This window comes from Zalophus californianus, chromosome 17 (assembly GCF_009762305.2).
Source record: "Zalophus californianus isolate mZalCal1 chromosome 17, mZalCal1.pri.v2, whole genome shotgun sequence".
NCBI classification, from domain to species: domain Eukaryota; kingdom Metazoa; phylum Chordata; class Mammalia; order Carnivora; family Otariidae; genus Zalophus; species Zalophus californianus.
Genome location: NC_045611.1, coordinates 47,400,129 through 47,426,613, shown reverse-complemented (window position 1 = coordinate 47,426,613; position 26,485 = coordinate 47,400,129). Strand labels below are relative to the sequence as shown.

The 26,485-nt window shown below is 56.9% G+C and overlaps 2 protein-coding genes across 8 annotated transcripts in view; both read right to left on the bottom strand.

Moving 5' to 3' along the window:
- Window positions 1-248: 248 nt before the first annotated feature.
- Window positions 249-10,488, bottom strand: SHKBP1 (SH3KBP1 binding protein 1). The gene is made up of 18 exons (XM_027620276.2): window positions 10,375-10,488; window positions 10,115-10,168; window positions 9,909-9,954; window positions 9,728-9,801; window positions 9,369-9,427; window positions 9,067-9,147; window positions 7,819-7,980; window positions 7,644-7,734; window positions 7,364-7,554; window positions 6,771-6,886; window positions 5,893-5,980; window positions 5,663-5,779; window positions 3,868-4,038; window positions 2,786-2,941; window positions 2,337-2,433; window positions 1,177-1,355; window positions 800-914; window positions 249-684 (listed from the first exon to the last, which is right to left on the bottom strand). The coding sequence occupies exons 1-18, from the start codon at window positions 10,458-10,460 to the stop codon at window positions 453-455; spliced, it is 2,115 nt and encodes a 704-aa protein (XP_027476077.1). The 5' UTR covers window positions 10,461-10,488; the 3' UTR covers window positions 249-452.
- Window positions 10,489-10,910: 422 nt separating this feature from the next.
- SPTBN4 (spectrin beta, non-erythrocytic 4) overlaps window positions 10,911-26,485 on the bottom strand; it is a 72,447-nt gene continuing 56,872 nt past the window's right edge. For 2 of the 7 annotated variants that reach the window (XM_027619090.1, XM_027619094.1), the window contains 14 exons: window positions 24,036-24,314; window positions 23,813-23,943; window positions 22,742-22,946; window positions 21,965-22,345; window positions 20,762-21,006; window positions 18,517-18,655; window positions 18,336-18,420; window positions 17,785-17,981; window positions 16,639-17,258; window positions 15,570-15,639; window positions 14,696-14,988; window positions 13,352-13,525; window positions 13,164-13,206; window positions 11,800-11,958 (listed from right to left, as the gene is read on the bottom strand). In XM_027619090.1, coding sequence (XP_027474891.1) covers window positions 11,800-11,958; window positions 13,164-13,206; window positions 13,352-13,525; window positions 14,696-14,988; window positions 15,570-15,639; window positions 16,639-17,258; window positions 17,785-17,981; window positions 18,336-18,420; window positions 18,517-18,655; window positions 20,762-21,006; window positions 21,965-22,345; window positions 22,742-22,946; window positions 23,813-23,943; window positions 24,036-24,314 — 3,021 coding nt within the window. Of the gene's footprint in view, window positions 11,959-13,163; window positions 13,207-13,351; window positions 13,526-14,695; window positions 14,989-15,569; window positions 15,640-16,638; window positions 17,259-17,784; window positions 17,982-18,335; window positions 18,421-18,516; window positions 18,656-20,761; window positions 21,007-21,964; window positions 22,346-22,741; window positions 22,947-23,812; window positions 23,944-24,035; window positions 24,315-26,485 lie in introns of all 7 variants that reach the window. The other 5 variants (XM_027619095.1, XR_003524202.1, XM_027619092.1 and 2 more) reach the window with 5 other exon arrangements.

The window sequence follows — 26,485 nt, the reverse complement described above, 5'->3', positions numbered from 1 at the left end:
CCTGACTGAGAATGATGCATCCCAGAGGCAAGCAAAGCCAAAAGGTGGAAAGACATTCTGGATGAGTTTTTGAATCCCTGGATCCAGCTATGCCTGAAGCCAGGGGCAAACCATTACGTTCTCTTTCTTCGCTTAAAGTGAGAGAGAGCCAGATGTTCCTGAATCTATAGCCGGACATCTGGCCAGTCCCCACATCTCTCCGACCCTTTCCCTGGGGGTCCCCAAACCCTCTAGGAATGTCAGCAAGGTGTTGGCAGTGAGAACTTTATTAGGGGAGGGTGACTTTGGCTCCAGAAAAGGGGGTACAGTGGGGGCCTAGTAACAGTGACCACTCCAAGGAGGCCCTGGCCCTGAACCCAGGGCTCTGACAGGAAGCAGGGAGGCACCAGAAACCCCCCCCCCGACCCTCCCCCCGGGGACCTGGGTATCCAAAGGCACCATGGCAGCTGTGTTCAGAAGGAAGTTTCATTGAGCTTCACCTTGGGGGGCGCAAGGGGAGCTCCCAGCCCCACGGGGGGCCGAGGGGCTGGTGTCGGTGGCCGTCGGGGCTCTGGCCCACCCCGGACCAGTTCTTGGCAGCGTTCCACGAAGCTGCCTCCCCCACGACGCCGGGCCTCAGCCTGTGGGGGGCTTGGGCTCCCGCGCCAGCCAGACAGGGAGGTGTTGCTGGAGGCTAAGTGAAGACTGCGGTGGGGGGGGGTGATGAGGGTCAGTGCGGGTCATCTGGGTCATCCGAGGCAGGTGAGCAGCAACCCCCCCCCGCCCCCACTGCACAAAGGGGAAGTGGGGTCAGGCCTACCTGGTGAGAGAGGTGCGGGGGGAGGGGCTGGGGAGAGAGCTCCTGGAGGAAGACAGCGGCGTCGGCTCACACTGCTCCAGCTGCTCCATCAGCTCTTCCTCTGTCAGGCCACCGGCTGGGGGGCAAGGAAACAGGTCGGGGGGCAAGACAAGGATCACTGGGCAAGGGACACACGTTGTGTGCAAGGACTGAGGTCAGGATAGGAGGAAAAATGCAGAGGTCCAGGGACAGGGGTCAGATGCTAAGAGAGAGGGGTGGACAAGCAGGGGCAAGGTAGGGTTCAAAGGCAGAGGGAAGGGGTCAGAGGCCAAGGGCTTGGGGAGGGAGACTGGGGAAGGGGGTTGAGGAGAGGGGCCTGGGGGCGGGGCAGGGAGTACCAGGGGCCTGGCCGAGGCCGTCCATGGCGGTGGTCAGGTCCCACATGGCCAGGCTGCCGTTGGCCTGGCCGGTGAGCAGGTACCGCCGGGGCCGAGAGCCAAGCCGCCGGGAGCCCTCACACTCGAGCACCGTGAAGGCAGTGGTGGGGGAGCCGTCCACCGAGCGCACGGAGCACACCCTAAGACAGAAGGGGAGGGGGTCACCCTGGCCCTAGCGCGTCTTCTCACCGGGCCTCAGACCCCACCGTTATGGCTTCTGTTCCTGCCTCTGCAACCACCACCCCAAGCCCCCTTATCCTTCCCCAGTGCACTCTTTCTGGGTGCAGCTGCCTCCTGGATGGCTCCCGCCCGGCAGCCCCAACATGTCCCGGGATGTTGGGATTCTCCCCCAGATCTGAAGCTCTGCCCTGGTCCCGTCACAAGGAAGGCCTGAGTCATCCTGGGCACCTCCCTCACCTCCTATCGTTCCCCAAGGCCAGTTCCCTCGGCCTCCAGGGTCTCTCCCAGGGCCCCCTCCTCCCCTCCTGTCTGGCCCTGGTCAAGTGCTGCCTGCTCCCGTCAGGCACCTGTCCCAGCCTCCTCCCTGGGCTCTGGGGCTCCTATCCAACCTCCAGTCCAGCCCCCACAGTGCTCCCCACTGTGCTGCCCCATGGCTCCCCAGCCCACTCAGGGCAATCTCGGCTCTTACGCGTGATTGACAGGCCCCCTGCAGCCTGGTCACTGCTCCAGCTCCCGGACCATGCGCACCCCATTGGATGTCCTATTTGGTCACTTCCAGCCTTGGGAACCCCAGGGCTCCCTCCTCAAGAAAACCGTCACAGGCCCCCTTCCCAGGCTGGGGCGAGCACCTCCCCCGCGGCCCGCACCCCACCCCCTGGCCCGGACACCTGCGCCCGCGCCTCCTGCCCCCACCCCGGGCCCTGACCACCCTGGGCCACCTGCCTGAGGTCCAGCAGGGGTGCCTGGGATTTCTCCAGCTTCACCGCCAACCATGCGTCACACCTTTGATTCCTCCAGCCCCCAAACCTAGGACCCGGCCCTGTGCTCCCTTTTAGCCTTTATTCCTTCAAGTGTCCCCTCTTTTGGCCTCCACGACCCAGCTGGGATCTTGCCTTCTCCTCCGACCACCCCCCAACCCCATTTGATGGGACGGTCCTCACCGCTGGCCAGTAGATGAAAGGCGCACAAAGAGCTGACTGGCGCTGGGCACCACCTTCTGAATGAACACTTGCTGGTCATCCCGCTCGCCGTAGGGGCCTGGGCCAGGACGGGGGAGGGGGGAGTCAGGGCTCTGCCTCCTTCCCCACCGATGAATCCCTCCCAGGACCCCAGGTCTGCATTCCCAGGTTTCTGGAATTGGGTGAGCTCAGAAAGGGCTGGGGGTCAGCAACAGTCAGTGGAGTTCACGGATGCAGCGTGGGGATCCTGGGTCAGGTGGCAGGCAGAGGACTCGATGGGGTAACAGAATTCAATGCGGGGTGGCAAGGAGTGAATGGAGGTCAACCAGGCCCGCTGGGCAGGTCAGGTAAGGGGCCAATGGAGGCCAGTGGGAGTCAGGCAGGGCGCATGGGGCGGGGGGGGGGGGGGGGTGCCAGGGGCTAGTAGGCACCAATGTCATTGCCGGCGCTGCAGCCGCCATGCCCGTCGGCCGACTCCAGTGCCAGGATCTTGAAGGAAGCGAGCGGGGTGGAGCCGGGCTGGGTGGAAATCATGCCCCGGAAGCGAGTCACGGACCACGTGCGCACGTGGTTGCTGTCGGCACAGACTGAGGAGCAAGGGGGGGCGGGCGGCAGGTCAGGCCTGCATCCCCACTGCCCCACCCTCCCGAGCCCCACGATGACCCCCGCAAAGGTGTCAGGATTCGGGCCCCTTTGAATTCTTCCCTTTCAGAGAGTTCGCTCTGCCCCAGAACTCCAAATGGTTAAAAATCCTCTTGGTCCTGCCTCCAAAATCGTTCCAGAGCCTGACCTCACCTAACCCTGCCACTGTCCCCACCCTGGTCCTGTTCACCATCACCTCCTCCCTGGACTCCCTGCTCCTGTCCTGCCCCCAGAGCCTGGCCCCACACACAGCCAGGGGGACCCTGTGAACACCTGTGCCAGGTCAAGGACAGGGTCTTCTGCATGGCTCACAAAGCCCCACCCTCTCCCTCGCCCACACCGCTCCAGGCACAGGGGCTCCCTGCTCCTCCTCAGATCCATCCCTCATCCTCCCAGCTCAGAGCCTTTGCAATGCCTGTTCCCTCTGCTGGAATGCCTGTCCCCACGGGGGGGGGGGGCATTCCTTTGTTTCTGCTCAAAGATCCTTCCCCAGTGACCCCACCGAGCTCTAGCCACTCACACAGCTCTGCTTTCATTCCTGGTCTTCATCATTGCCTGTTGGTGATTTCTATTCTGACGTATTTATCATCTGCCATCCCCAGCAGAACATCAGCTCCGCAGGGGTAGGGACTTGGCCTGTCTTGTCCGTCACTCTATCCCCTGTGCCTGGCACACAGCAGGTGCTCAAGCCATGTTTGGGGAACTGATGAATTACTCTCACCTGGATGGGTCCCCTTACAGGACCCATCTCACACTTCTGCAATTATTGTCCCAGGTTAAAATTCCCTCCCCCACCCCCCGGTTTCACACTCCGACCTGGGCCAGTGTCCTGCAGAGAGACGCGCAGCAGGGGCAGCCCGGCGAGGCCCACCTGAGATGAGGTGTTTCTCCGAGAGCATGATCTTGGTGACGGGGCTGCGGTGCACGGTGAAGGTCTGGAAAAGCTGGGGCCCTGAGCCCACGGTCTCAGGGTGCTGGACGATGACCCGCACGCCCCCGGAGCTGGTGCCATACGCGATCTCAATCCAGTTCCCACTGTCACCTGGGGAGGGGCCGAGGATGAAGAGAGGGACAGATCAGAGACAGAGAGAGCGAGAAGCAGAGACAGAAAACAAGAGAGAGACAGAGACAGACAGAGCTCATAAGACAGGGGACAGAGATAGAAAAATAGAGAAACAGGGAGGCAAAGGGTACCAAGAAACTGGATCTCCGGAGAGGGATACAGTGACAGACAGACACAGAAGGAGATGGGGTTACAGAGCAAAAGACTGAAAAACAGACATATAAACAGACGGCAAGACAAGAAAACGCAACCCAGTGTCTGAGGGACGGCCCACCCTCGCCAACTTTCCAGACGGGCACGATAATTTTGCAGTGGTCAGAGACTTAATGGACCATCTTAAGGAATGAGGGTAGGTAAAACGTGGTTTTCGTATTTTGTGCAGAGGCTCAAAGCCATGGATTAGGGTTGTGCACAGCCACCTGGACAGACATTAAACCTAGGGCAGGGTGGGCAAAACTAAGGGGAAAATTGACATATACACCCAGGAGCATTTCTGCGAATCCAAAGCCTGCTGACAACACCCATTTTGTAAGGACACAAACAAATGAAGAAATAACAGTGTGGAGGCATGTGGTGGGCAGAGGGGTGGGGAAGAAAGGAATAAATACATGAAATCAGCAAGGGGCCTTCCAGGGAGGAAAGCTGATGACAGGTGTGAAGTTAGGTGTGTTACTCATTTACTGCTGCTGGGAAAAAAATGGAGCGCGGCCCTTACCTCACGCCATACATAAAAAGTAATGGGAGAAGCAGCAGAGACCTGTATATAAAAAGCTAAAACTGCAAAGCCTCTAAGAGAAAGGACAGGGGAAAACCTTCACAACATGGGAGCAGGCAAGGTCATCTTAAGATCCAGAAAGCACTCCCCATGAAAAAAAAAGAAGAAAGAAAAAAGAAATTTACAAAAGAGCCATTATGCTAGGTGAAAAAAGCCAGACACGAAACGCTGCATATTGTTATGGTCCTGTTTACATGAAATGTCCAGAATCGGCCAATCCACAGAGGCAGAATGTAGATTAGGTTTCCAGGGGCTGTCAGGAGGGAGAACAGGGTATGATGGCTAACGAGTTCAGGGTTCCTTTTTGGGGTGCTAACAATCCTGTTCGGGAACTCCATAGTAGTGATGCGTGCACAACCTTGTGAATCTCCTAAAAGTCACTAAATTGTACACTTTCCAATGGTGAATGCTCTGCTGTGTGAATCACAGCTCAATAAAAAACAAACACAAAGGAGCCTATTGCTCTGCATTTGAAGTCAAGAAACCAAAACAAAAAAACTGTCCCAAGTGAGAGAACTGTAAAACGTGCACCTTCTTTGTTTTATGAGCATGCAGGCGTCATGCCCTAAATGCAGGGGTGGAAAAGAAACACAAAGATGAAGTACTAGGGGCCAGCTCTGCCCTGGTTGGAGGGGCCCGCCACAGTGCAGCCCCTGGAACAGTACTTGTGCACAAGTGGTGCCCGGTGAGTGTTTGTTGAATGACTGAACAAGAGTTCAATCTCCCCTCCCGGCCCCTCCTAAATCTCACTGGTCACGCTCCACAAGTGGTGGGGAGCCAGCTGTGGGCCGGGGCTGATGGCAGGGCGGGGAGCCCATCAGAGCTTACTGGTTTTGGGGGTGAGGTAGACGCTGAGGGCCGTGACCCCGTCCTCTGCCGGGTCCCGGTAGAGTTCGCTGACGAGGAGGTCGTTGTCCTTCATGCGCAGGGGAAACTTCTGCACATCTGGGGTGGGCAGGGAGGGTAGAGCGGGCTTGTTCGAGGTGCCCAGGCTTTCCCCTCTTCTCCCACTTCCCCGGGAAGGTTCTCGGGCATGAGGGGTGCTGGCCGCTGCTCACCCACATAGTAGATGGAGCCATTGCTGCAGCCCAGGAGAAGGAAGGAGCCTGCCGCATCATAGCTGGTGATGGGCTGTACCTCCTGGACCTGGGGGCAGGCGGGACTGGCTGGGGCACAGGCAGGCGTCCCTGCCTCCACCTCCACAGCACCCCTCAGGGCACCCCCCCCCAACTCCAGAACCCACCCTAGGTTTCTAGGTCCGCTTCTCTCCAGCCTCACCTGCTCCAGGACTATCTCCATCTGTGTCTCCCCATCTCTGGAAATCTCTGAGTCAGCGCCTCTGTCTCTTGGCCTCTCTTTGACTCTGTATTTCTGGCTTTTTCTAGTCCTGTCTGTCTCTCTGTATCCCTTCACGTAACCACACTGCCTTTCTCTCTGTCCACCCTTCCCTCGCTCTGTCCCCTCTTTCTGACTTGCTCTACTTCTATTTGTCTGTTTCCTTCCGTCTCTGTCTGTCTCTCCCAAACACACGGGACAGGAGAAAGCAACACTGCAGGTGTCTTTTTCCTTGCATTCTGGACAGGGCTTGGGAGGGCAGAGGGAATGACAGACATTCGCTCGTCTCCCTCTGGGTTTCTGTCTCCTACAGTGTCTCCACTCCCCCCACCCCCCCATTCAGTGCCTGGAGACTCCTCTCTCCTCCTTTGCAAACCCACCATCTTTCCTGTCCGTCCAGCAGCCCCTCTTCCAGAAGGCCTCCCTGACCTGACGTCCCTTAGGCCTTTATTGCGCCAGCACCCCGACCAGGATCTGGTCCACCGTTGGGTTCTCTGGCGCTCTGTAGGTGGGGCAGGGCAGAAAGGAACCCCGCCCCGGGTCTGTATGGTCTGGACACCCCACCAGGGAAGGAGGCAGCCAGGCTGGCCAGCACCCTGACCTGCCAGTGCTTGGTGACGGCATTCCACACCCCGATGCGCCCCGTGTGGCTTGTGGCGATGAGCTGGTTCCCAACGAAGAATAAGGCCTCCACGGGCACCCCCAGATGGAAGACTCCTGTGGAGGGCAATGAGCACTCAGCCGGGACCCCTGCTTCATGAGGGAGAAGGGAGGGGGCAGGAAGACCTCCGAGGGCCAGAGGATTCCATGGGCCAGATTCCTGACAGGGTGTGGAATTCTACCATGGTGGAGATTTTCAACAAGGCAAACAGAGATTTCTAATGGGAATGCAGATTCTAACAGGCTCTGGGGTTCTACTGGCATGGAGATCTAACAGGGCAGGGAATTCTGACGGAGGGGAGAATTGTATGTGGGTGGATTTTTCTACAAGCCAAGGAATTCTAACAGGATACAGAATTCTAAAGGGTTGGAACATCTTAATAATGCAAAGAATCTTCATGGGCGTGAGAACCGTATAGGGTGGGTTATTCTAACAGGCCACAGGATTCCAGTGGGGTAGAGAATTCTAACAGACCATAGGCTGAAGCATAATTCTAAAGGGCGGAAGGTTCTGGAAAAGTCCTGGTACCCTACCTATCTCGGAGCCACCGCCTTCTGCCTGCAGAGCCCACAGCAGGATCTCGCTGCCCGTGGCCGCTGCCACCATCTTGTCATGCTCACCCAAAGCCCCACCAAGCACCCGAGCTGTGAGTGCCAGTCGCTCAATGGGCCAGTCCAGGCGTGGGCTGGAAAACACCAGCTGCCAGCCAGAGGCTTCCTTGAGCCTGGGGGATGGGGGGATATCGTCAACCCTCACCGTGAGCCCTCCCCATCGACAGGGCTCGGGCCTCTGGCCACCACCCGCCCCGAGCACCTATAGCAAACGAGGAACTGGGTGTAGGCCACAGCGATCCAGTTGTGGTGTCCACACACTAGGCGCACCATCCCCGGCTCCTCCGGTAGCCCTTGGGGGTGGGAAGAACGGGGATCACGGCGGGGTCACAGGGACCCCACTGGGTGCCCCAGCCTCCCAGGGGACAGAAACGTACCCGATGGGGAGGGAGGGGCTCTCTCATCCAGCATTCGGCCCAGCAGCCCTGCATTGCCCAGGTTGGGCGGCATTGTGTTGCTGCGTCGAACGGGGGTTGGACGCCCCCCTGACTGCTGGGGTCCCACTAGGCTGTGCCGGTTCCGCCGCTTTACTGGGAACACTATGGCAGGGAGAAGGAGCAGAGCAACAATAATTGTAATTAATTGTAATAACTGCCACGTCACAAGCACTTTAAATAGGCCAGATACTGATTTCCCCCCATGTGGGGCATAGTCTCCTGGGGAAAAGATTGTAGGTGGTGTGGGGACATGGCACTCAAGGACATGCAATCACACAGCAAATTACTCCCTTTTCAGTTCCTTTGAGCCCATCACAAAGGACGAATCAGTTTGGTGCTGCCCTCATATGCTACCTTTTCAGTGTTTGCTAATCTTCTGTTTTAAGAAACAGAAGTCTATCTATCTATCTCCTTGACAGGCAGAAGCATCACAACATTGGTATTTGGGGGGTTTTATTTTCATATTCACTTATTTATGGTATAAAGGTAGTGATATAAAGCTTCTATTCAAAATGACTTTTGTACTGGGCGCCTGGTTGGCTCAGTCAGAAGAACGTGTGACTCTTGATTTCAGGGTTGTGAGTCTGAGCCCCGTGAGGGTGTAAAGATTACTTAAATAAATAAATAAACTTTAAAAAATGACTTTTTAAAAACAACACAGTAAAACTAAGTTAAGAAAACAAAAGCAGAGATCTTCATATTTGGCAAACTTCATGAAATTTATGACTATTTCCCTACTGAGATTAGGGAAATAGTCATAAATTGAACTTCCCCATTTTATTCCTTCTACCCACCAGCAAAGCCTAGTGGACTACAGTTCCCAATAACCCCTGGGGCATATTTTCCATGGCCAGTGGGGTGGCTGATCCAAGGTCCCAAGGAGATTATCTCCCCTTTATTATTTCTTCCCTCCACGCAAAGGACCCCGGTTCTTCCTAAGTTTCCCCACAGGGAAATCAAACCTGGACCGAAACCCCCTTCAGGCTCTAGGGCATACTTCTGAGCCTCAGTGAGGCTAGCTGGCCCATTGCCTCATTGGAAACGCTGTTTCCTACTTCCTTTCCATCAGGACGGCCTCTGATATAGGACTACAACTCCCATAGTGTCTCAGGGCTCACAGCTGCGACCTTATGGGAAATGTAGTCTTCAGTCCCCCCTCCCTCCCCTCCAACCCTTGGTTGTGCCCACCTGGCGGAGGCAGGTAACCGTTGAAGAGAACGTTTCCACAAGAAGATCGGTCCAACTCCTCCCGCAGCTGCAGGCGTCGAACTGAGGCAGAATAACTCGAAAGCTGGGACTTGGGAGAGTACTGAGGCAGATCCTATCCCCCTCCCCTAGCTCATTCTCCACCACTCCCCCTGAGACCCAGGACCAATTCCAGTGCTCTCAGTTCTAACCCAAACTTCTTTCAGGAGAGGGGGAGAGGGAGCATCAGGAGAGCTGGAGCTCGTTTTCTATGCAACGAGGATGCTAATGGGGCCCCCACTTACCCAGAGGAGTGAGCCCATAGAACTGGGCTTCGTGGAGGAGGCTGGAACCATGGACACCCCTGGGTAGCAGAATTGATTAAGGGTCAGAGTCTGGGGAGTGGGAGTGGGTGGAGAATTCTGAGGGGGAAATTTTCAAAACTGCACAGAGAATCCCAAGCAGCAGCAAGTTTTGACTGGATCAAGATTCTACACAGCAATGATATATATGGGCAATGAAAATGTGTGTGTGTGTTTGTGTGTGTGTGTGTGTGTTTGGGGTAAACTCTAAGGACACGATTTAAATAGGATCGAGGAGCTTAAGTGAACATTCTGAGGGGAAGAAGGTGAAGACGGTGGGGTCCCCTTATCCCCATGCAAACCTGGGGTCCAACTCTTTGGTGCGCAGGAAGTTGAGGATGGGGGCGAAGACGGTGGGGTCCCTGTCGATGAAGATCTGCCGGAAGGGGGGCAGAGGACAGATGGGGCAAAGAGCGGGGCTGAGTGGGTATCCTGTCCCTCCTCCTACCCCGCTGCCCCATTTCAGCTCTATGCCCTACTCACGGCTCCGGTTTCATCTTTCAGTGTCGAGATGCGTCCGCTCAGAAGACTGCAGGGAGGGGACACAGAGCAGGTGTCACGGGCCAGGGTGTGTGTGTGCGGGCGGTGGGGTGGGGAGGGTGAGTGGGGGGATTAGGGCTCCCCATACAGTCTCTTCCCGAACCCCCCCCCCCCCGCACAGCCCGCCCCAAACTCGCTCTCCCGATCACCTGGAGAAGAATGAGTCTGGGATCCAGGTGAGAGTCTGGCGAGAGGTACTGAATCTAAGCGGGGAAAGTGAGCAGACGCGAGGGGTTGGAGGAAGGGTAAGGAACGCGGCTCCCTAGCCACCGCGTCAGTCCAGGCACTCGCGCCTTCAACAGGAGGCGGAGCAATCCTTGATGGACAAGGATTCCCCCCGGGAGAGGCGGGTACTCCCATTCCGCTCCCCGCCCCCGAGGTGGGGGCCTCAGGAATTTCCTACACTCACCTCTTGCCTCCCACGTTCAGATGAATCACCTCCCCGGGAGGCCCCGGACCTGGGACCCCATCGGCAGCAGGAGCCGCGGCTGCCATGGTCCCCGGGCGAGCCGGCCGGCCAGCACCCGCTTCCGGGTCTGTACTCGGGCCCCGCCCCCACCGCCTGCTCATTGGCCTGGAGACTCCCGGAGCCGCCAGCGATTGGACAAAGAGCTCACCCGTCGCAGTTAAATTCTCCGCCTCCTTAAAGGGACCAGCCTTTCCTGTGCTGGACGGGGCGTACTGCAAAGGGCGTACTGCCCTTTGAGGAAGTTCAAATACAAGGGCTAGCGAAACATTCCTCTATCCTTCTGGTTCCCATTTTAAGAACAGAATCCAGGTGTTTCGTCGGGGACATGTGTTTAGTTCCCGAAATTAGTACACACCGAGAGGACATCTAAATGTTCTCTGCAGCCACAGTCTTTCCCTGCGCCGCCCCCTCCACCCCGCCCCACACATCCTCCCCGGCGCAGCCCATGAAACGCGAGCAAACAGGCATATACCGTCAAAGCCAAAGGATTTATTATAGGTACATACAGTGTGCGCCTGCCACACCGCCCCACATCCCCGGGCCCCAGCGGTTCCTCCAGGCGGCCATGGGGGCTGCCCACAACCCGGTTCCCCCACTCCCTAGGGAGGTGCTCCTGCCAGAAGCATGCAGGGGGGGAGGGCTTCCCCTCGCCCCTCCCCTCACGAAGTGTCATTTACAGCTGGAGGGGGGAGGAGAGAGGAAGACAGTTTTGAGCTTTGACGCCCCTCCCATTGAAAGCCTTCGCGGATGCGGGGCGGGGGAGGAGGAGGTCGACGTTTTGCAAAAATAAACTAAGTCAGGAATTAACCGCATGGCTCTGAGACGGCGGAGTGTAGGGGCCAAGGCCCCCTCAGTCCACCTTCCCAGACAGAGATCAAGGCAGCATTGGAAGTGAGGTAAAGGCGGGGAGGAGGCGTCCCCTCCCCACCCCCTAGCACCCTGGATGGCCCAGGGGACCTCACCAGCGGCCCCGTGCCCATCCCTAGGGCGGAGAGGGGGGGCAGGAATTATCGCCCCTTACCACCCCAGCTTCTTGGGGCAAGATCTGGAGATCCGGGCAGGGGGCTTGGCTCAGCTGGCCCCTTTACCCGCCCCCCCCAACTCAGTTATTGCATAAAAATAATGGAGCCCCAGCACCTGGGGTGGGGTGGCGAGCAGGAAGGGGCCGAGATATGGCTATAGGGGCAGCAATCCCCCCACCACTTCCTGGAGTGCAGAAGTCCCCTCCTTTACAGTGCCCATCTTGGCGCGTCCGCAGTGGCGGTGGAACCAGGGACTCCCGCCCCTGCGGAAGAAAAAGTGTCTTTGTGCCCACAGTGCGGAAAGAAGGGGCGGGGATGTGTGTCAGGCCCAGGGGCTGGGAAGTCACTTCCGGCGCCCGCTGGCCCTGCGCTCCCCGGCCTCTCGCTTGGGGTTGCCCTCGTCTGTAGAGGACGTGGTGGGTAGTGTCTGTCCCCAGCGGGCGATCTCCGCGTGTTCTCCCACGGAAGCGGCCACAGCCTCCAGCCAGCCGTTCATCTCCTCCTGGAGAGAGAAACAGGGCACAGAGTCCGGATTTGGAAGAAGAGAGGCTGTGTAATAGATGAGCCTGCAACTGGACTGCCCTCTGAAGTTCAGCTTCCCAATCTTAAATGGGTTAATAATAATAATGCAGTTACATAGCCCTTAATATGTGCCAGGCTCTGTTCTAAGTGCTTCTTCGGGTTAATTCACTTAATCCTATGCAATAGAATTATATCAAATTCCCACTATAGAGATAAACAACAACAAAAAACCAGTAACATCAGCAGACATTTATAGAGCACTGACATTCACCAGGCCACGGAGGTGGCTCTATATGTATCAACTTACTTACTTCTCACAAGAACCCTAGAATGGAAAACTATTTTTATCCCCATTTTAAAAATAAGAAGGCACGGAGAGAATACAGGCCTACTCCAAAGCCTCTTGTAAGGATGAACGAGATAACAAGCATTGTTTTCAACATCTCTTTAAACCACCACCACGCCTGCTTCTCCTCCCGACCCCTCCCCTTAGCCCCAGTCCCAAGGTTCACCCTCAGCCACCTCCTCTCCTCCCACAGGCCAGCTGGGGTCCAGCCTTGTGCTTTCCCACGTGGGTCCCTGTCCTGGTTGCCTCCTGGGCTCCATACCTCCCTCTCCCTCCCCCCAGTCTACCCTGCACATTGTTGCCAAAGGATCTTTCTTATACATTGCTGTAATCTCCAGCACCCCCGATCTTGCTCAAAAGTCTGCCGTGGCTCCCTAGTGCCTTTAGGACAAACTCCAACCTCCTCCAAATGGCCCACAATGCTCTGAGATCCAGCCCCTGGGAACCTTTCTGGGATCCTTCCTCCTTGAACCCTCCACCAGCACAGTTAAATGTTTTGCGTTTCCACACCTCTGGTTCTCTGCACTTGGCAGTTCTCTCTGCCTCTATCATCCCTTTTTAGCTAACTCCCACCTCTTATCTTTCCAGTGTCATCTCAGAGGCCAAGGCAGGGAGGTTGGACGTTGTCCTGGGGCCTCCAGGCAGCCCTCCTGATCCCTGCCCCTCCCCCCCATAGGTTAGGAACTTCCTCTGTGATCTCACGCCAGTGGGCTTTCCCATCACAGCCTGGTGACTCTGGCTTGTATTTCTGGCTCACAGCTCCACCGCTCTGGGCCAGGAACCAGCTAGCCAGGTAATTCTTGAGGTCCGGACAGGGGAGAGAAAGGACCAGATCTCACCTCATCTTTAGCCTGGAGCAAAAACTCGCTGCCATCCTGGGTCCTGTAGGAGGGGACACAGGACTTGGGGAATCTGGGGCAGGGGCCCGGCCCACCCGTCCACCAACGAGCCTCCAGGGGAGCAGGGTATTGCTGGGAGGGGGAAGTTGGGCCTAGAATCCCTCCCTCTTGCCCATTGGGGGGCTCACTGGAGCTTGAAGACGTGCTTCTTTTTCTTGTAGTCACTAGCCACCTCGCTGGTGGCCTTGTGCAAGCTGAGCAGTGGCTCCCCGCCGTGTGTGCCCCCAGACGCCGGGCCCTTGGCGTCCTTGTAGAAGCCCAGCTCCCCCTTGCTGAGCACGCAGTACAGGCTCACCCACGACCTGGGGCGACGATATGGGGCTCAAGGCAGAGTCACAGCACTCTGCCTGGGAACTCTTCATTAACACCCTTCATGGCTGAAAAGGCCTGACCCTTCCTTCCTCTGGGCCTTTGTCCTAGTTGGGCCCTAAAGCTGGGGTGCTCTTCCTTATGGCTGTTCCTGAGCTGAGGGGAGAATCTTAAGACTCTCGGTTCCAAGCCCGCTGGGGTTGCCCTTCCATATCCCCCCGCCCCTTGCTGAATCTCCTGAAGGCAAGACTTAAGCTGTCTTCTCCATAAGCCTTTGCTTGGGCATGTTCCATGCCCCTCCTCCTCCGACCATGGAATCCCGTGAAAGGAGATCTATTGGTCCAGTGTCTTCCTATCTCCCCATTCAGCCAAAGCCTCAGTGGAGGAGGAAGTCTCTCAAGAGTGAAATACACCTTAGGTGCCCCTTTATTACCACCTTGGCCTCACCGCAAGGAAGAAAGACTGCCTCAAGGCAAAATCTCAACCTGTTTTGCCCATTTCACATACATCTTGGGTCCAGGCGTCACTCTGCTCATTGGCCAACGCTTCCCTTTCTGGCTCCACCTCTCCTCAGATTCAGCCTCCCAACTGGACCAGTTGGACAACCATGAGCCACACTCCAAGAGTAAGCACATCACTCTTTGGACCCCTATATGCGCCCCCCACCTCAGCCCTCAGGCTCGGGCTCTGCCCTTTTTCGGACCTCTCCCGCCCACCCCAGCAACAATTTGAAACTTGGAGGGTGGGCCCAGCCCATTCATTGGTTGGATGACCTCCCCAGGCTGCACCTCACAAGCCACTGGAACCCTGTAGACCGGACCTCATATCCGACTGGCTCTTAGCTCTAGTTAACTCCTGAATTGATTGCTATGAGTTTGGATTTGCAACTTATTTGCACTCGGAACATTTTCTTCCGATCCGGCTCCCACTTTAAGCGCCACCCTCTCGTCCACTGGACACACTAAGTTTAGGTCCCGCTCCTCCAGTTTATAGATTTGAGTCTTTGACGTTAAACCCCGCCCCTCTTCAGGCCCCGCCTGCTCCCACCACCCGTTGGATTTCCCTGAAGTTTAGTACCACCCCCCTCCTCAGGCCCCATCTATTCACTTATTGGATACTCTGAGCTTGGGACCCGCCTTCCAAAACCCCGCCCACACGCTCACCGGTTGGACGACTTGCGGTTAGCGTCGAGCTCGCGCTTGCGCAGCAGGAAGCCCTCGTGCTGCACTGTGTGAGTGGGCGGTGGCGGAGGCGCGGGGGCGGAGCCGCCCTGAGCCGGGGCGGAGCGCGAGCGCCGGCTTCCCCCGCCCTCACCACCCTCTCTGGGCCGCGGCCGCCGTCGCGGCTTGGGCCGGTCCCGCGCCCGCGGCCGGTCTGGCCGAGGTGTCCGCTCGGGCGGCTCAAGCCCGTTGGGCAGGCGGCCTGGGGGAAGCTCGCGAGGCTGAGGCAGCGACGGCTGTGTGAAGGGAGGGGGGGAGAGGGGTGCTGTCCATAGGGGGGCTGTTGGGGCCATCTGTCTGGGGGACTCACGGGTCTGGGGGGCCCATCTGTCTTGGAGGCGAGTATGGGAGGACCTCAGGGCTGGCTGGAGGCTTAACTCTTAGGGGCCCCATCGGTGTTGGGGGTGAGACTGTCAGGATTCCTAGGTTTGGAATCGCTCTCGATCTTGGGGAGGAAAGCGCTAGCTCTGTGGAGGTGGCGGTGCAGGCACATTGGTGTCCCAGGAATCGGGGACTTCTGTGTGTGTGTGTGTGGCTGTCTGTGAGGATATCTGAGACCCCAGGACAGATGTGTGAAGAGTAGGGAGTCTGTGTGTAGAGGGGGTAGGAGTCTCCTTAGGCTGGTGGCCTTATCTTTCTAAAGGAGAAAATTTCAGATTGTGAGAGGCATCTGGGGGACCTCTCCATCATCCCCTGAGAATCTCTACAGGGTTCAGATCCGGGGGAAGCAGGGTTAGGCATTGGTGTTTCTGGGTCTTGATTCCTGCTCTGAGGAGAGGGTTCCCCATACCCCCACCCATTCTGAGGCTCGACTTACCCCAACAGGGAGCCCTGGGCCTGCTTCTTTCTCCTGCAGCTGCTCCACAATGTCAGCCAGGGTGGCCTTCCTGGGAGGGGGAGGCCGAAAGACCCAATGGAACTGGGGTGCCCTCTCCCAGGGACCAGCCAGGTTGGCTGGAGGAGCCTCCACCTCTTAGCCTGAGATGCCAGGCCCCTGTCCACCTCTGCAGTTGCCTTTCTGAGATGCATGCCTTACACACCATAGGTACTTGGGACATGTCTGGGGAATGGAGGACAGAACCTCTCCTTTGAGTTTTAACCGGAGAAAAATGCAGACTGGTGCCTTCAAGCCTTTGAACCTTATGCTGCCCTTTTCCACCCACCCCCTGAGCTCCCAAGCCCCCTGGACTTGCCCTATCCCGGCCCTGATCATTCTGGGTCATCACTATCCAGTGACAAGTCTGTTTCCCCCACTGGACTGTGATCTCCATCAAAGCAGGGCTGAGGCTGGTTTGGTCACTGCTGTCCCTAGCACAAACCACACGCTGAATGGGGACTCAGCAACTGTTCATGATATACAAAAATTAAAAAGGAGTCAAGAAGTCATTGTCTCCAAACCTATTTGAACAAAGGCCTCTTTCTGGGGATGCAGCTGATTGGATCAATCTGCTCCTCACACTCTGGTTAACACTGAGGTCTGCAAGGTCTGGGTTCCAGTCTGCTTCGTCCAAACTGAGTGATTTGCCCTTTCTGAGCCTTAGGGTCCCCATCCACAAAATGGAGATGACAGAAGTCTTCTGTTTATAAGGTTGACACTGCGATAAAGGGTCTTATCTCTGGTCAGGGAGAAGATGGTTCCACCACTAGCCCAGTAGAGAAACTGTGGGGCAGAGGGGACAAAATTCCTGCCCAGGCCACCTAGCTGTGGGACAAGAGGTACCTCTCCTAACTTCTTTCAGCCCCAGCTTACCCCCTCTGCAAAACGGATACCAGGACAGTACCTTAAGCAGTTCTGAGCCCTGGACGCCCTCCCCACTGGGCCTGCGTGGCTCCAGGAACTCTTTGCGTCCCCTTTCCCTCACTCCCCGGGCACACGGGGGCCTCACCCCTTGGCCAGCTCCCCTCTGGTCGGCGTCTCCTGTTCGCTGGACTCCTGCCTCTCCAACCGCCGCTCGCGCCGCTCGCGCCGCCGCTCCATCTGCTCGTAGCGGCCCAGGGTGAGGCTATGTGCCGCCTCGTGCTCCGCAGACTCCTGCCGCTCTGGCCGCCGCCTCCGCGCAGCCTCCTCGGATTGATCGGCCGATTCCTGCCGCTCCGGTCGCCGCCTCCTGGGCAGCTCCTCCGTGCGGTCAGCTGACTCCTGGCGCTCCGGCCGCGGCCGGACTTGTTCCGCTGCCGCGAGGGCCCCGGAGGTCTCCGCCGCATCCTCTGGTGCGGCCGGCGGGGCCGGGGGCTCCACCCTCCCCGGGATCTCCGGCAGCCGGTCGATGCGCGGCTGGAGGCGCTCGGGTTTGAGCTCCTGGCGCACGTACCCCACCCGGGTCCGCACCTCCGCCGACAGTGTGTCCGAGGCCCGGCGAGCCAGGGGCTCCAAGCCCCTCTCGTAGCCCCCTGGCCGCAGGAGGGGCGCTGCCTTGGCCGCCAGTTCCGTGGGGTCTCCAAAGAACTTGCGCCCCAGCAGGGGGGTGGGGGGCTGCTTGCTCTGTTCCGCCTTGAGTTTCTCTATCTGGGAACGGAGGGGCCAGGGTCAGGTAGAGGGGCGTTTGTGTGTGTGTGTGTGTGTGTGTGTGTGGGTGGGGGTTGTCTGCCTCCCCCGCTCAGTTTAGTAGTTTCTATTATTGAAAAAGCAAGGCTGTGCAGTCCTGAGCCCATGCTTTTCCCTGCTGGAAACTTAATTCCTATTTTCCTTGGCATTTAGTGTTCTTTTAAGAATCGGCTAAATCATCACTTTGTCTAGGTGCCTTTCTGACCCCCACTGCCTCCTTCCTGAATGTCCCCCCAACCCAGGACCTCTCTCCTCGTTCTTCAAGTCTCAGATCAGGGCCCCCTAAGCCAGGACAAGCGATTCTGGGCTCCCCCACAGCCCCTTATGTTTCCCTCATCGTAGCCCTGGGCTGGTGACAGGGCTGTTCCCCCTTCCCCCACTGGACTGGGAGCCCAGTAAGGATCAGTCTCAACACAGTGCTGAGTCTGTCTGTCTCACATAGAGGGCTGGGTGTGGGGTTGGCTGGGGCAGGGTCTGGGGTGCTGACCGTGGTCAGGCGCCGCAGGGAGCTGAACCTTTCTTCCCAGGCGGCAGCCGCTTTGCGGAAGGCCTCGTGTCTCCGGATAAGCTGCTCCACCTCGTCCACACTGCTGCCCAGCTCCCGGCTCTGCAGGAGCGGCTCTTGGGCAGTCAGCCAGGCATCGGCCACCACCGCCTCCTGGGCAAACTGGTGCACTTCCAGCACTGAGGGGAGACACTGGGGGTAAGAGTGATGGGGGCGGCACCTGCGGGCCCTTCACAGGGTGCTGGCTGTTTTCTCTGGCCCTCCACACCCTCCGGCTTCCTGTCTCCCAGCCCTGACCACTCTGGGCTCTGCAGGACTGAGGGGGGGCTGGGCGTATCTCTGAGGGCAGCGGGTTCTCCCCTAGGTGTCTGCCACCAGGGATGCAATGGCAAGGCAGTCTTCCTGTCCACCCTCCCAGGCCTTCATGTTTGCTGCAGGGCACCCTGCATGCTGTGTCACCCTCCGGGCCTTTCCAAACATGCCGGAGCGCGTCCCTGTGCCCTTGAGCCCTGTGTGTCTGGGCCCGCACTCACTCTGCTGCAGCCATTCCCAATGGCGGTCCCACTTGTCTGACACCTCTTCCTTCCTGGTTCCCAGCTTGTCCAGCTGTGCCTGGATCTGGCAGTGGCGCACGGGTAGGAAACGCGTCAAGGGCGGCTCCCACCGCAATGGGCACAAGGGCAGAGGGGGACCCCCGGCAGTGCCCCTTCCCACCTCATCAGCCATGGCACTCTTGTTGAGCAGCAGAGAGCGCCCCAGCTCCTGGCAGGCTGTCAGCTCGGGCACCCGGGCCTCCAGCTCCGTCTTCAGGCCCTGGTGGTAGTTCATGAGCACCTCTACTGATGACACGTCCCTACGGTGGTGGCCGGGGGTGGGAATCTGAGTCTCAGGTAGCCGCTATGACAGATGCAACTCCCGAGGAGCCCCAATCCCTGAGCACCTTGGGACACGACACCCACCTTCTTAGACCAGGCTCGGAGGGGCCAAGGTTCTTCACTGACTCAGTGATTCCAACTTTTTTCAAGGTGCTAGAATGTCACACTTTGATGATTCTAGCTTCAGATTTCAAGGTCCATTTTTTTCCCTAATTTTTTTTAAAGCTATACCTCTGAAGGCTCCACTAGTCAGTGATCTGAATATTCTACGTCTGTGCTATCCAAATGGTAGGTAGCCATGAGACATGGGTAAGCAACGCAGCACTAGAAATGTGGCTGGTCTGAACTAGTGTGGAAATGTAAAGTACACACCATATTTTGAGGACAGTAAAATATCTTGATACTTTTATTTTTTTTTAAATATTTTTAAATTTTTTTAAAAGTAAACTCTACCCCTAACGTGGGGCTTGAACTCATGACTCCAAGATCAAGAGTCACATGCTCTACCGACTGAGCCGGCCAGGCGCCCCTCAGGAATTTTAATTTTGACTACATATTGAAGTGATAATATTTGGGGCATAAGGGGTTAAACAAAATGAATTACTAAAGTTAATTTTCACTTGCTTCTTTGTACTTTTTTTGATGCCGTTACAAGAAAATCTTAAATTCTCTATGTGGCTCATATTTATGGCTTGCATTATATAACCATTGGACTGTTCTCAGCTATCATATGTCCGAAACAAATCCCAAATTTCTGAAGGTCCCACTAGTCAGCAAGTATCACTTTATAAGACTTAATATGTCCAAACTTTTTTCTTTTCTTTTGGTCCAAACTTATTTCTGAAGGTCCCGCATCATAATGATGCCTACCTAAGACTTGGTATGTCTAGAATGATCTCTCTGATTCTCTCCTATTTCCTAAAAGTGCCCTCCCCTGAAGTTCTCCATCTCAGTAAATTCACCCATCATTCATCCATAACGCCTCCTTTTTTTCCCTCTCAGCCCCTGAAGCTAATCCATCAGTCACACTGGACATTTATAACTTTAAAACACCCTGCATGATGATGTGAAACCTGAGATTTTGTTTTAAAAGAACTCAGCGAGGGGCGCCTGGGTGGCTCAGTCATTAAGCGTCTGCTTCGGCTCAGGTCATGGTCCCGGGGTCCTGGGATCGAGCCCCACATCGGGCTCCTTGCTCGGCGGGAAGCCTGCTTCTCCCTCTCCCACTCCCCCTGCTTGTGTTCCCTCTCTCGCTGTGTCTCTCTCTGTCAAATAAATAAATAAAATCTTAAATAAAAAAGAACTGAGCAAGAGGTGGTGGGGGAGTCGGGGAGCATACAGATGAAAGAGGTTGGGCCAGATGTTGATGGCTGTTTACTCTCCACATTGGGGGGGGGTCACTAACCGTTACTGCTACTTCTCTGTATATTTGAAATTTTTCATAATGAAAAGATGTTAATCCCTAAAATAAATCACTTCTCCCTATCTCTACAACCATCACACTAGACCAAGCCACCCCTACCTCTCACCTGGCTATAGCAGTGGCCTCCTGGTCCACCTATTTCTACACTTTGCTCTCCTTACTCTGCCACAGGGCATCTGGAGTGACCTTCCGCTAATCCCCCACCTCACTCACTCCATCCAGCCATAATGATGGTCTGGCTCTTCCTCAAACACGCATGACCACAGTCTACCTCAGGGTCTTTGCACTTGCTATCCCTCCACCTGGAAAACCTTTCCCCCAAAACTTTACCCAACTCACCATCACTTCATCAGTGCCCGCTACCCACTAGGTTAAGCCACAAATACAGTCCCACACGTCGCTGTCCCTACCCTGGCTGCAGCCCATCCCACGGGGAGGGCAGTGGTGGGCAACGGGGAAGATCAGAAGGCAGGAGGATGCCCTGCGCTCTGAGTCACCAAGGCCAGGCCTGACAAGGGGTCCTAATACACGTGAAGCATTTAGTACAGTGCCTCACACCCAGGTGCCCCCCAGGTATTGGCTATTATGATTTCTCACGGGAAGGGGGCGGCTCACGGGCTGGGGGTGGCCAGTAGGAAGCCCGAGGTGGGAAGAGGGGCACCTGGGCTTGTCGGCTGCCCCGATCTGGCTGGCGATGCCATCCATCCAGGAGAGCAGGTCACGGGCCTGGCTGTGGAATCGCAGGGCATCAGCCGTGGAGCTGACGTGCAGGCGGGCGTCCTCACAGGCGGTCAGCAGCTCCTTCCAGCCCTGCAGCACCTCCTGCTCCCGGCTGGCAATGGCCTCTGCATGCTCCCCAGCGTACACCGTCCGCAGCTGGGCTGCCCCCTCCTGGAGCTGCCGCACCTGCGGGGGATGCCAGGTCCAGCCCCGGGGCCCCTCCATGGGGTCCAGGCTCCGCCCTCCTTCCATCAGCTAGCTGGGTGCCAGTTGCTCGCACCCTCATGATCCCACAACTGTGTCCCTCTTGTCACTACCTACCGCCCAATTTCCTTCAGAATGGCTACTCAGTTCCTATTGGGTCTCCTGCTCAATTTCTATTGGTTCTGCCACGTGAGTTCTAGCAGACCCCACTGCTCACTCTACTGGTTCAACTGCCTGATTTCTTTTGGAGTGGCCGCCCTATTTCTATAAGATCCACCACCTAATCACTATCAATCTCTCTGCCTGATTCCTAACAGTCATCTGGATGGTTCACCTAAAGATGACTGTCCCGTTTCTGCCTTCTGCTGGACCGAAGCCCAATTTCCCCAGTTCGGCCGTGGGGGTTCTATTACGCCCACAGCCTCATTTCCATCTGATTTCTCAGATCCGCCTCCCAATTCCTGTCAGACCCACAGCCTGATTTCTATTAGCTCCGTTGCCGTGTCCATTACATTCCACCCCCCATCAAATTTCTTGCAGGAAAATCATATGATTTCCATCAGAGACCTGCTATCTAATTTCTATCTGCCCCACCGCCAAATTTCTCTGAAGCCTCTGAAGTTTCCTTTAGGCTCTCCATCTGGGTTTGGGTAAGATTCCCTTCACAGTTTCTAGGAGAACCCCTGCCCAGGCTCCGCTGGAAACACTGTCTCATTTCTATCAGACACACTCGGCCACCTTTTCCGGACACTGTCTGACTTCTAGGCACCATGCAATCAGTGGGTTTTCTATTTGCCCCATCATCTCGCTTCTGCCTATTTCCTGATCTGTTTTCACCTGCTCCACTGTCTAATTTCCACCCGCTCTACAGCCGGATTTTTGCCTGCTCTGCTGCCCAACACCCCTTGGCCACGCCGTCCAGACCCTCCCACCTGCCCACCTGGGACACGAGGAGCTGCAGGTCATGCTCAAAGGCGCGCAGGGTCCGCTGCATGGAACTGGCGCTGGGTCTCGGCTCAGGCGGGGCGGTCAGGCGGGGCAGTCGCCTCCGCTTCTCCTCGATCTGTCCCTGAAGCTCTCGGGCATCGCTGAAGAACTTATGCAGCTCCCTAGAGGCAGCCAGCAGCTGGGCCCGAGTGCCCATAAGCTCCAGCAGCTCAGCCCAGGCCTCGTTCAGCCCGTCCTTCCACTCAGCCATAGTGGCCGCCGCTGTGTGGCCGCACTCGATCAGTTCATCCACCATCTGGTTCACTGCCGCCAGCCGCTCCCGCCCTGCGGTGCCCGTCTCATTGGCGAACTCTGAGAATTTCTCCTGCAGCACCTGCCCCCGGGAATACGGCATGGGCAAAGGTCCGCGCACACAAGCCCCCTCCAGTCCACCATCTTGTAGCAGGTAAGAGGACTAATAATCATGCTGGCGATGACCGTCATGATGAAAAGTAATACCTAACCCTTCAGGAGCACTTTACTCTGTAGCAATAACAGCAACAAGAAAACAACCAGATGATAGTAACTAACACTTCCTCTGTTAGGCATTGTGTGTGCTGAGTATTGTCCTAAGCGCTTTACGCTAGCGCGAATCTTTGGGCTCACAAAAGAGCCAGGCGGTGGGGGCTATTATTATCCTCACATTACAGCTAGGGAAACTGAGGCCCGGAGAACCTTAGTAGCATACACAGTAGCCACCGGTACCAATATTATTACTAATGATGCTCACCGTGACGTGCTCGAAGTCCTGGCCGAGCTCAGGCGAGCCAGCCACCACCTCCTTCTCCGCAATCCAGTGCTCGAGCTCATCCACCTGGCGGCTGAGCTGGTACAGCCAATACTGCTGCTCCAGGCCCACCCTGCGCTCCTCCCCCAGTTCTTTGAGCGCCACGTATAGACGGTCCACTTGAGACTGCCGCCGGCTGATCTGCTCGCTGATGGGGACAGGGAGGGGCAGGGACGGAGCCCCCTGAGACTTCCAGGACAGAGCTGTGACCCCTGGCACCCCCCTCTCGGGGCAAGGCTGTGTGTCCTCTGAACCTTCAGCCAGACTAGTATCTGCTCAGACTCCTTTGCGGGGGACTCTGTTTTCTGCAAGGCTTGGATTCAGTAAACCCAATACCTGCAGCTGAGCACTCCGGGGAAAACTTTGCTTCCCTAAGCTTGACAAGTTCACTGCTCCCTCTTCCCCCAGCCTCTCTGTGGTCCCTCTCCCTGCCCCTCCAGGGACCTGAGTGGGGCTGCTGACTCCCTACTTGGGTCTCCAGCCAACCCATTTCACCTCCAGGCCATCTCCTGGCTCTGGAGGACAGAGGTCTAGCCCTGTGCCCTCTCCCAGGTCTCACCCCTAGCCCAGGACTCCCAGATATGGCCCCTACTCCTGGCCTCAGGGAGGCCCCATGCCTGGCCACCCAGGAGGTATCAGGCTATGCCCAATCACCGCACTCCGAGCTTTTCTGTCTTCCCAGATACTGGGTAGGAAGAGGACCCTTCCCTGTCCTGAGCTCTTCCTTCTCTCCTCAGTCTGAGACATCACCTCCCACCCCTACACTGAAATCCCAATACCCCTGGCCCCACCCTCTCAACCATCCCTGGGGCACTGCCCCTCCATTCGCCACCCCACCCACATGCTGAAATCCCAGGGCTCCAGCTCTTGGCAGTGAGCGCCCCTCCCACCCCAATGTCCAATTCGGGCTGTGTCCCAATTTCCAATAGTGAAGCTTCAGATCCTTCCGGATCATTCCTTAAGAACTGGCCCCGCCCCCGCCTGGCCCCAATCCCCCGCCCCCCGCCCGCCCACCTGTCCGGGTGCCCCATCTCCAACAGCGCCCGGCACTGGCGCGACAGCTGCGCGATGCTTTCCTCGTAGTTCTCCACGCCCTGCTCCAGCTGCAGGTGCTTCTTGAGCAGCTGCAGGGTGCTCTGTTCGTCCTGGGGGCACACGGCGCCCGCGATGAGGCGGCAGCGGCCGGCCCCGGGCTCCAGCGCCCCCCGGCCCCCCACACCCCCCGGCCCGGGCGCACCTTGCCCTTGTCCTCACTCATCATGAGCAGCTCCTGCTCGCCCAGCCACGCCTCCACCTCGGCCACGTCGAAGTAGTACTGCTCCACCTGGAAGGCGGCGTCCAGCACCTGCTGCCGCCGCTCGGCCGCCTCCCGCAGTCCGGCCCAAGCGCCCTGCAGCTGCTCCTGGCCGCGGCGCACGGCCTCCGCCTCGGGGCTGCGCAGCGATGCCAGCGCGCCCGCGCGCTCCAGCACCTCCTCCAGCCGCGGCCCGTGCGCCTGGATCTCCCGCCGCAGGCCCTGGGGGCGAGAGGTGGGGGTGGGGGTGGAGAGGGGCGCTCCGAGGCCCAGCGGGGGGCCGCGAGCGCCTCGGAGACTCGCACAGCACACCGAGGGAATCAGAAGCCGCCGCAGATCGCCCCTACGCCCCGCCTTAGGCACCGCTTAAGCAGTTTGCCGTTCCTCGCTCACTCACACCCCCATGTTGCCGGTGGGAAAACGGGCACCGAGAGGCGCAGTTCATCGCCGGGGAACAAGCACTTAGTAAGGGGGCCACACAGGACACAGGCTCCCGACACTGTACTCTCAACCAAGACGCCTGGCGGTGTAAGATACCCCTTAATGGCCGAAACAGGCTGAGAATCAGACTGCTGTGGGCAGTGGGTGTAGAACTCACATGCATTGAGGTGTGCACATCTTCCGGGTACAGGTCAACATATTTATACGTGGGTACACCGCGTACCCAGGGCAGGATATGGAACACTTCCATCAGCCCCGAAGGTTCCCTCAACCAGCTCTGTAGTTGGTGCACACCTTACTTAGCTTCTCCTGTGCCTCAGTTTCTTCGACTTGCAAATGGAGGTGATAATAGGTGACCCTGAGCGCCTGCCACCTGCCAGGCACTTGGCTAAGCAAGGGCTTTGCAGGATGTGGCCACTCATCCAGTCCTCACTGCAGCTCCAGTTCTCTGTCTCACTTTACAGACGGGGAAACTGAGGCACGGAGAGGTTGGGGAACTTGCCAACTTCCCCTGGCCGGGGGTGGCATGCTTAATGTCCACCTCGTGGGGCTGTTGTACCCTGGAGCACTCAGAACTGTGCATGGCACGTAGTAGGTGCTCGGTCAATACTATAATACAGTAACTGTATTATACAATACAGTTACATATGTTATAATATATGTATATTATATAATACAATATATTGTATAATACAGTAACTGCTGTTAGTCTTCTGGCTCCGGGCCACCCGGGGCATTCAGTGCTCCTGCGCACGGACAGTGGAGCTCCCCCAGGGTTAAGGTGAAGTGCACTTGATTGCTTCCCTCAACCGTGAAAAGGATGGGCCAGTTCTACTTGTCCCCAACACTGTCAACAGTCAAGAGTGTCTTCTGGTGTGCCTGGTGGCTCAGTCTGTTAACCATCTGCCTTCCGCTCAGGTCATGACCTCAGGGTCCTGGGATCAAGTCCATACTCAGCGAGGAGTCTGCTTGTCCCTCTTCTTCTGCCCCTCTCCGCCCCCCCCCCCCCGCTCATGCGCATGCGCATGCGCATGCACTCTCTCTCAAATACATACATAAAATTAAAAAAAATACAGTCAAGAGTGTTTTCATCAGAAGAGAAAAACGAAAGCTAAAAAATCCCCTCCAGCCTCTTAAAGAACTCCAGCTAGGGCAGCATGGTCAATAACCTTTGACGAATCATTTGTAAGCCCACCTCCCCACCATCCTTCAGTGCCCATTCTCCCAACTCATATTTTTTGGTAAAGGGGAGGAACGAGGATACTCATCTGATAGGGTTATTGTGGGGATTAAATTTAAAAAGCCCACATACAACCTCCTATGACCATACCTGGCACACAGTAAGTCTTTATCAACGTGTAATTAGTAATAGTATTTCTCTCTCATGTGTCTTACACTGGGCTTCGGTGAAGGAGTTGCTTTGCCCAGAAAGTTCCTCTAAGTGATTTGAAAACCACTGCTCTAGAGCAGCTCTACTTGTCTAGAGGTGGAACCGAGGCCCAGGAGGTGAAGAGATCCAGAGATCTTAGGTGCTCAAGAGCTCCCCCACCACGAGTGGAGTGGATACCATCAGGAGTCCACGCTCTTCCGCTGGTCATCTCTGTCCTTTCTCCCTATGGGTGGTTTGAGCTCCTACTTGTTCCTTTTCTTTTTCCTTGTCCAGTAAGCCATTCTCCTTACTGTTACTCACGGCACCTTGACTTTCCTCTGGGGAACCCCCTTGTACCCCTTCTCAGCCCATGTAATTAAGTGAAGGCTGACTCCATCTGCAGGTTCCAATAGTGGGCCCTGAGTCCAGACCAGGCCAACAGAACAGTCTAAATCCCTGGCCACCATTAGTTAGGGATGGGCACATGATTCAAGCTGAGCCAATAAGAGTTATCCCTGGGACTTGCTGAAATTAATGAGAGAGAGAAATTCTCTCCTCTCAAGTGGGATGTACACTTGAATCT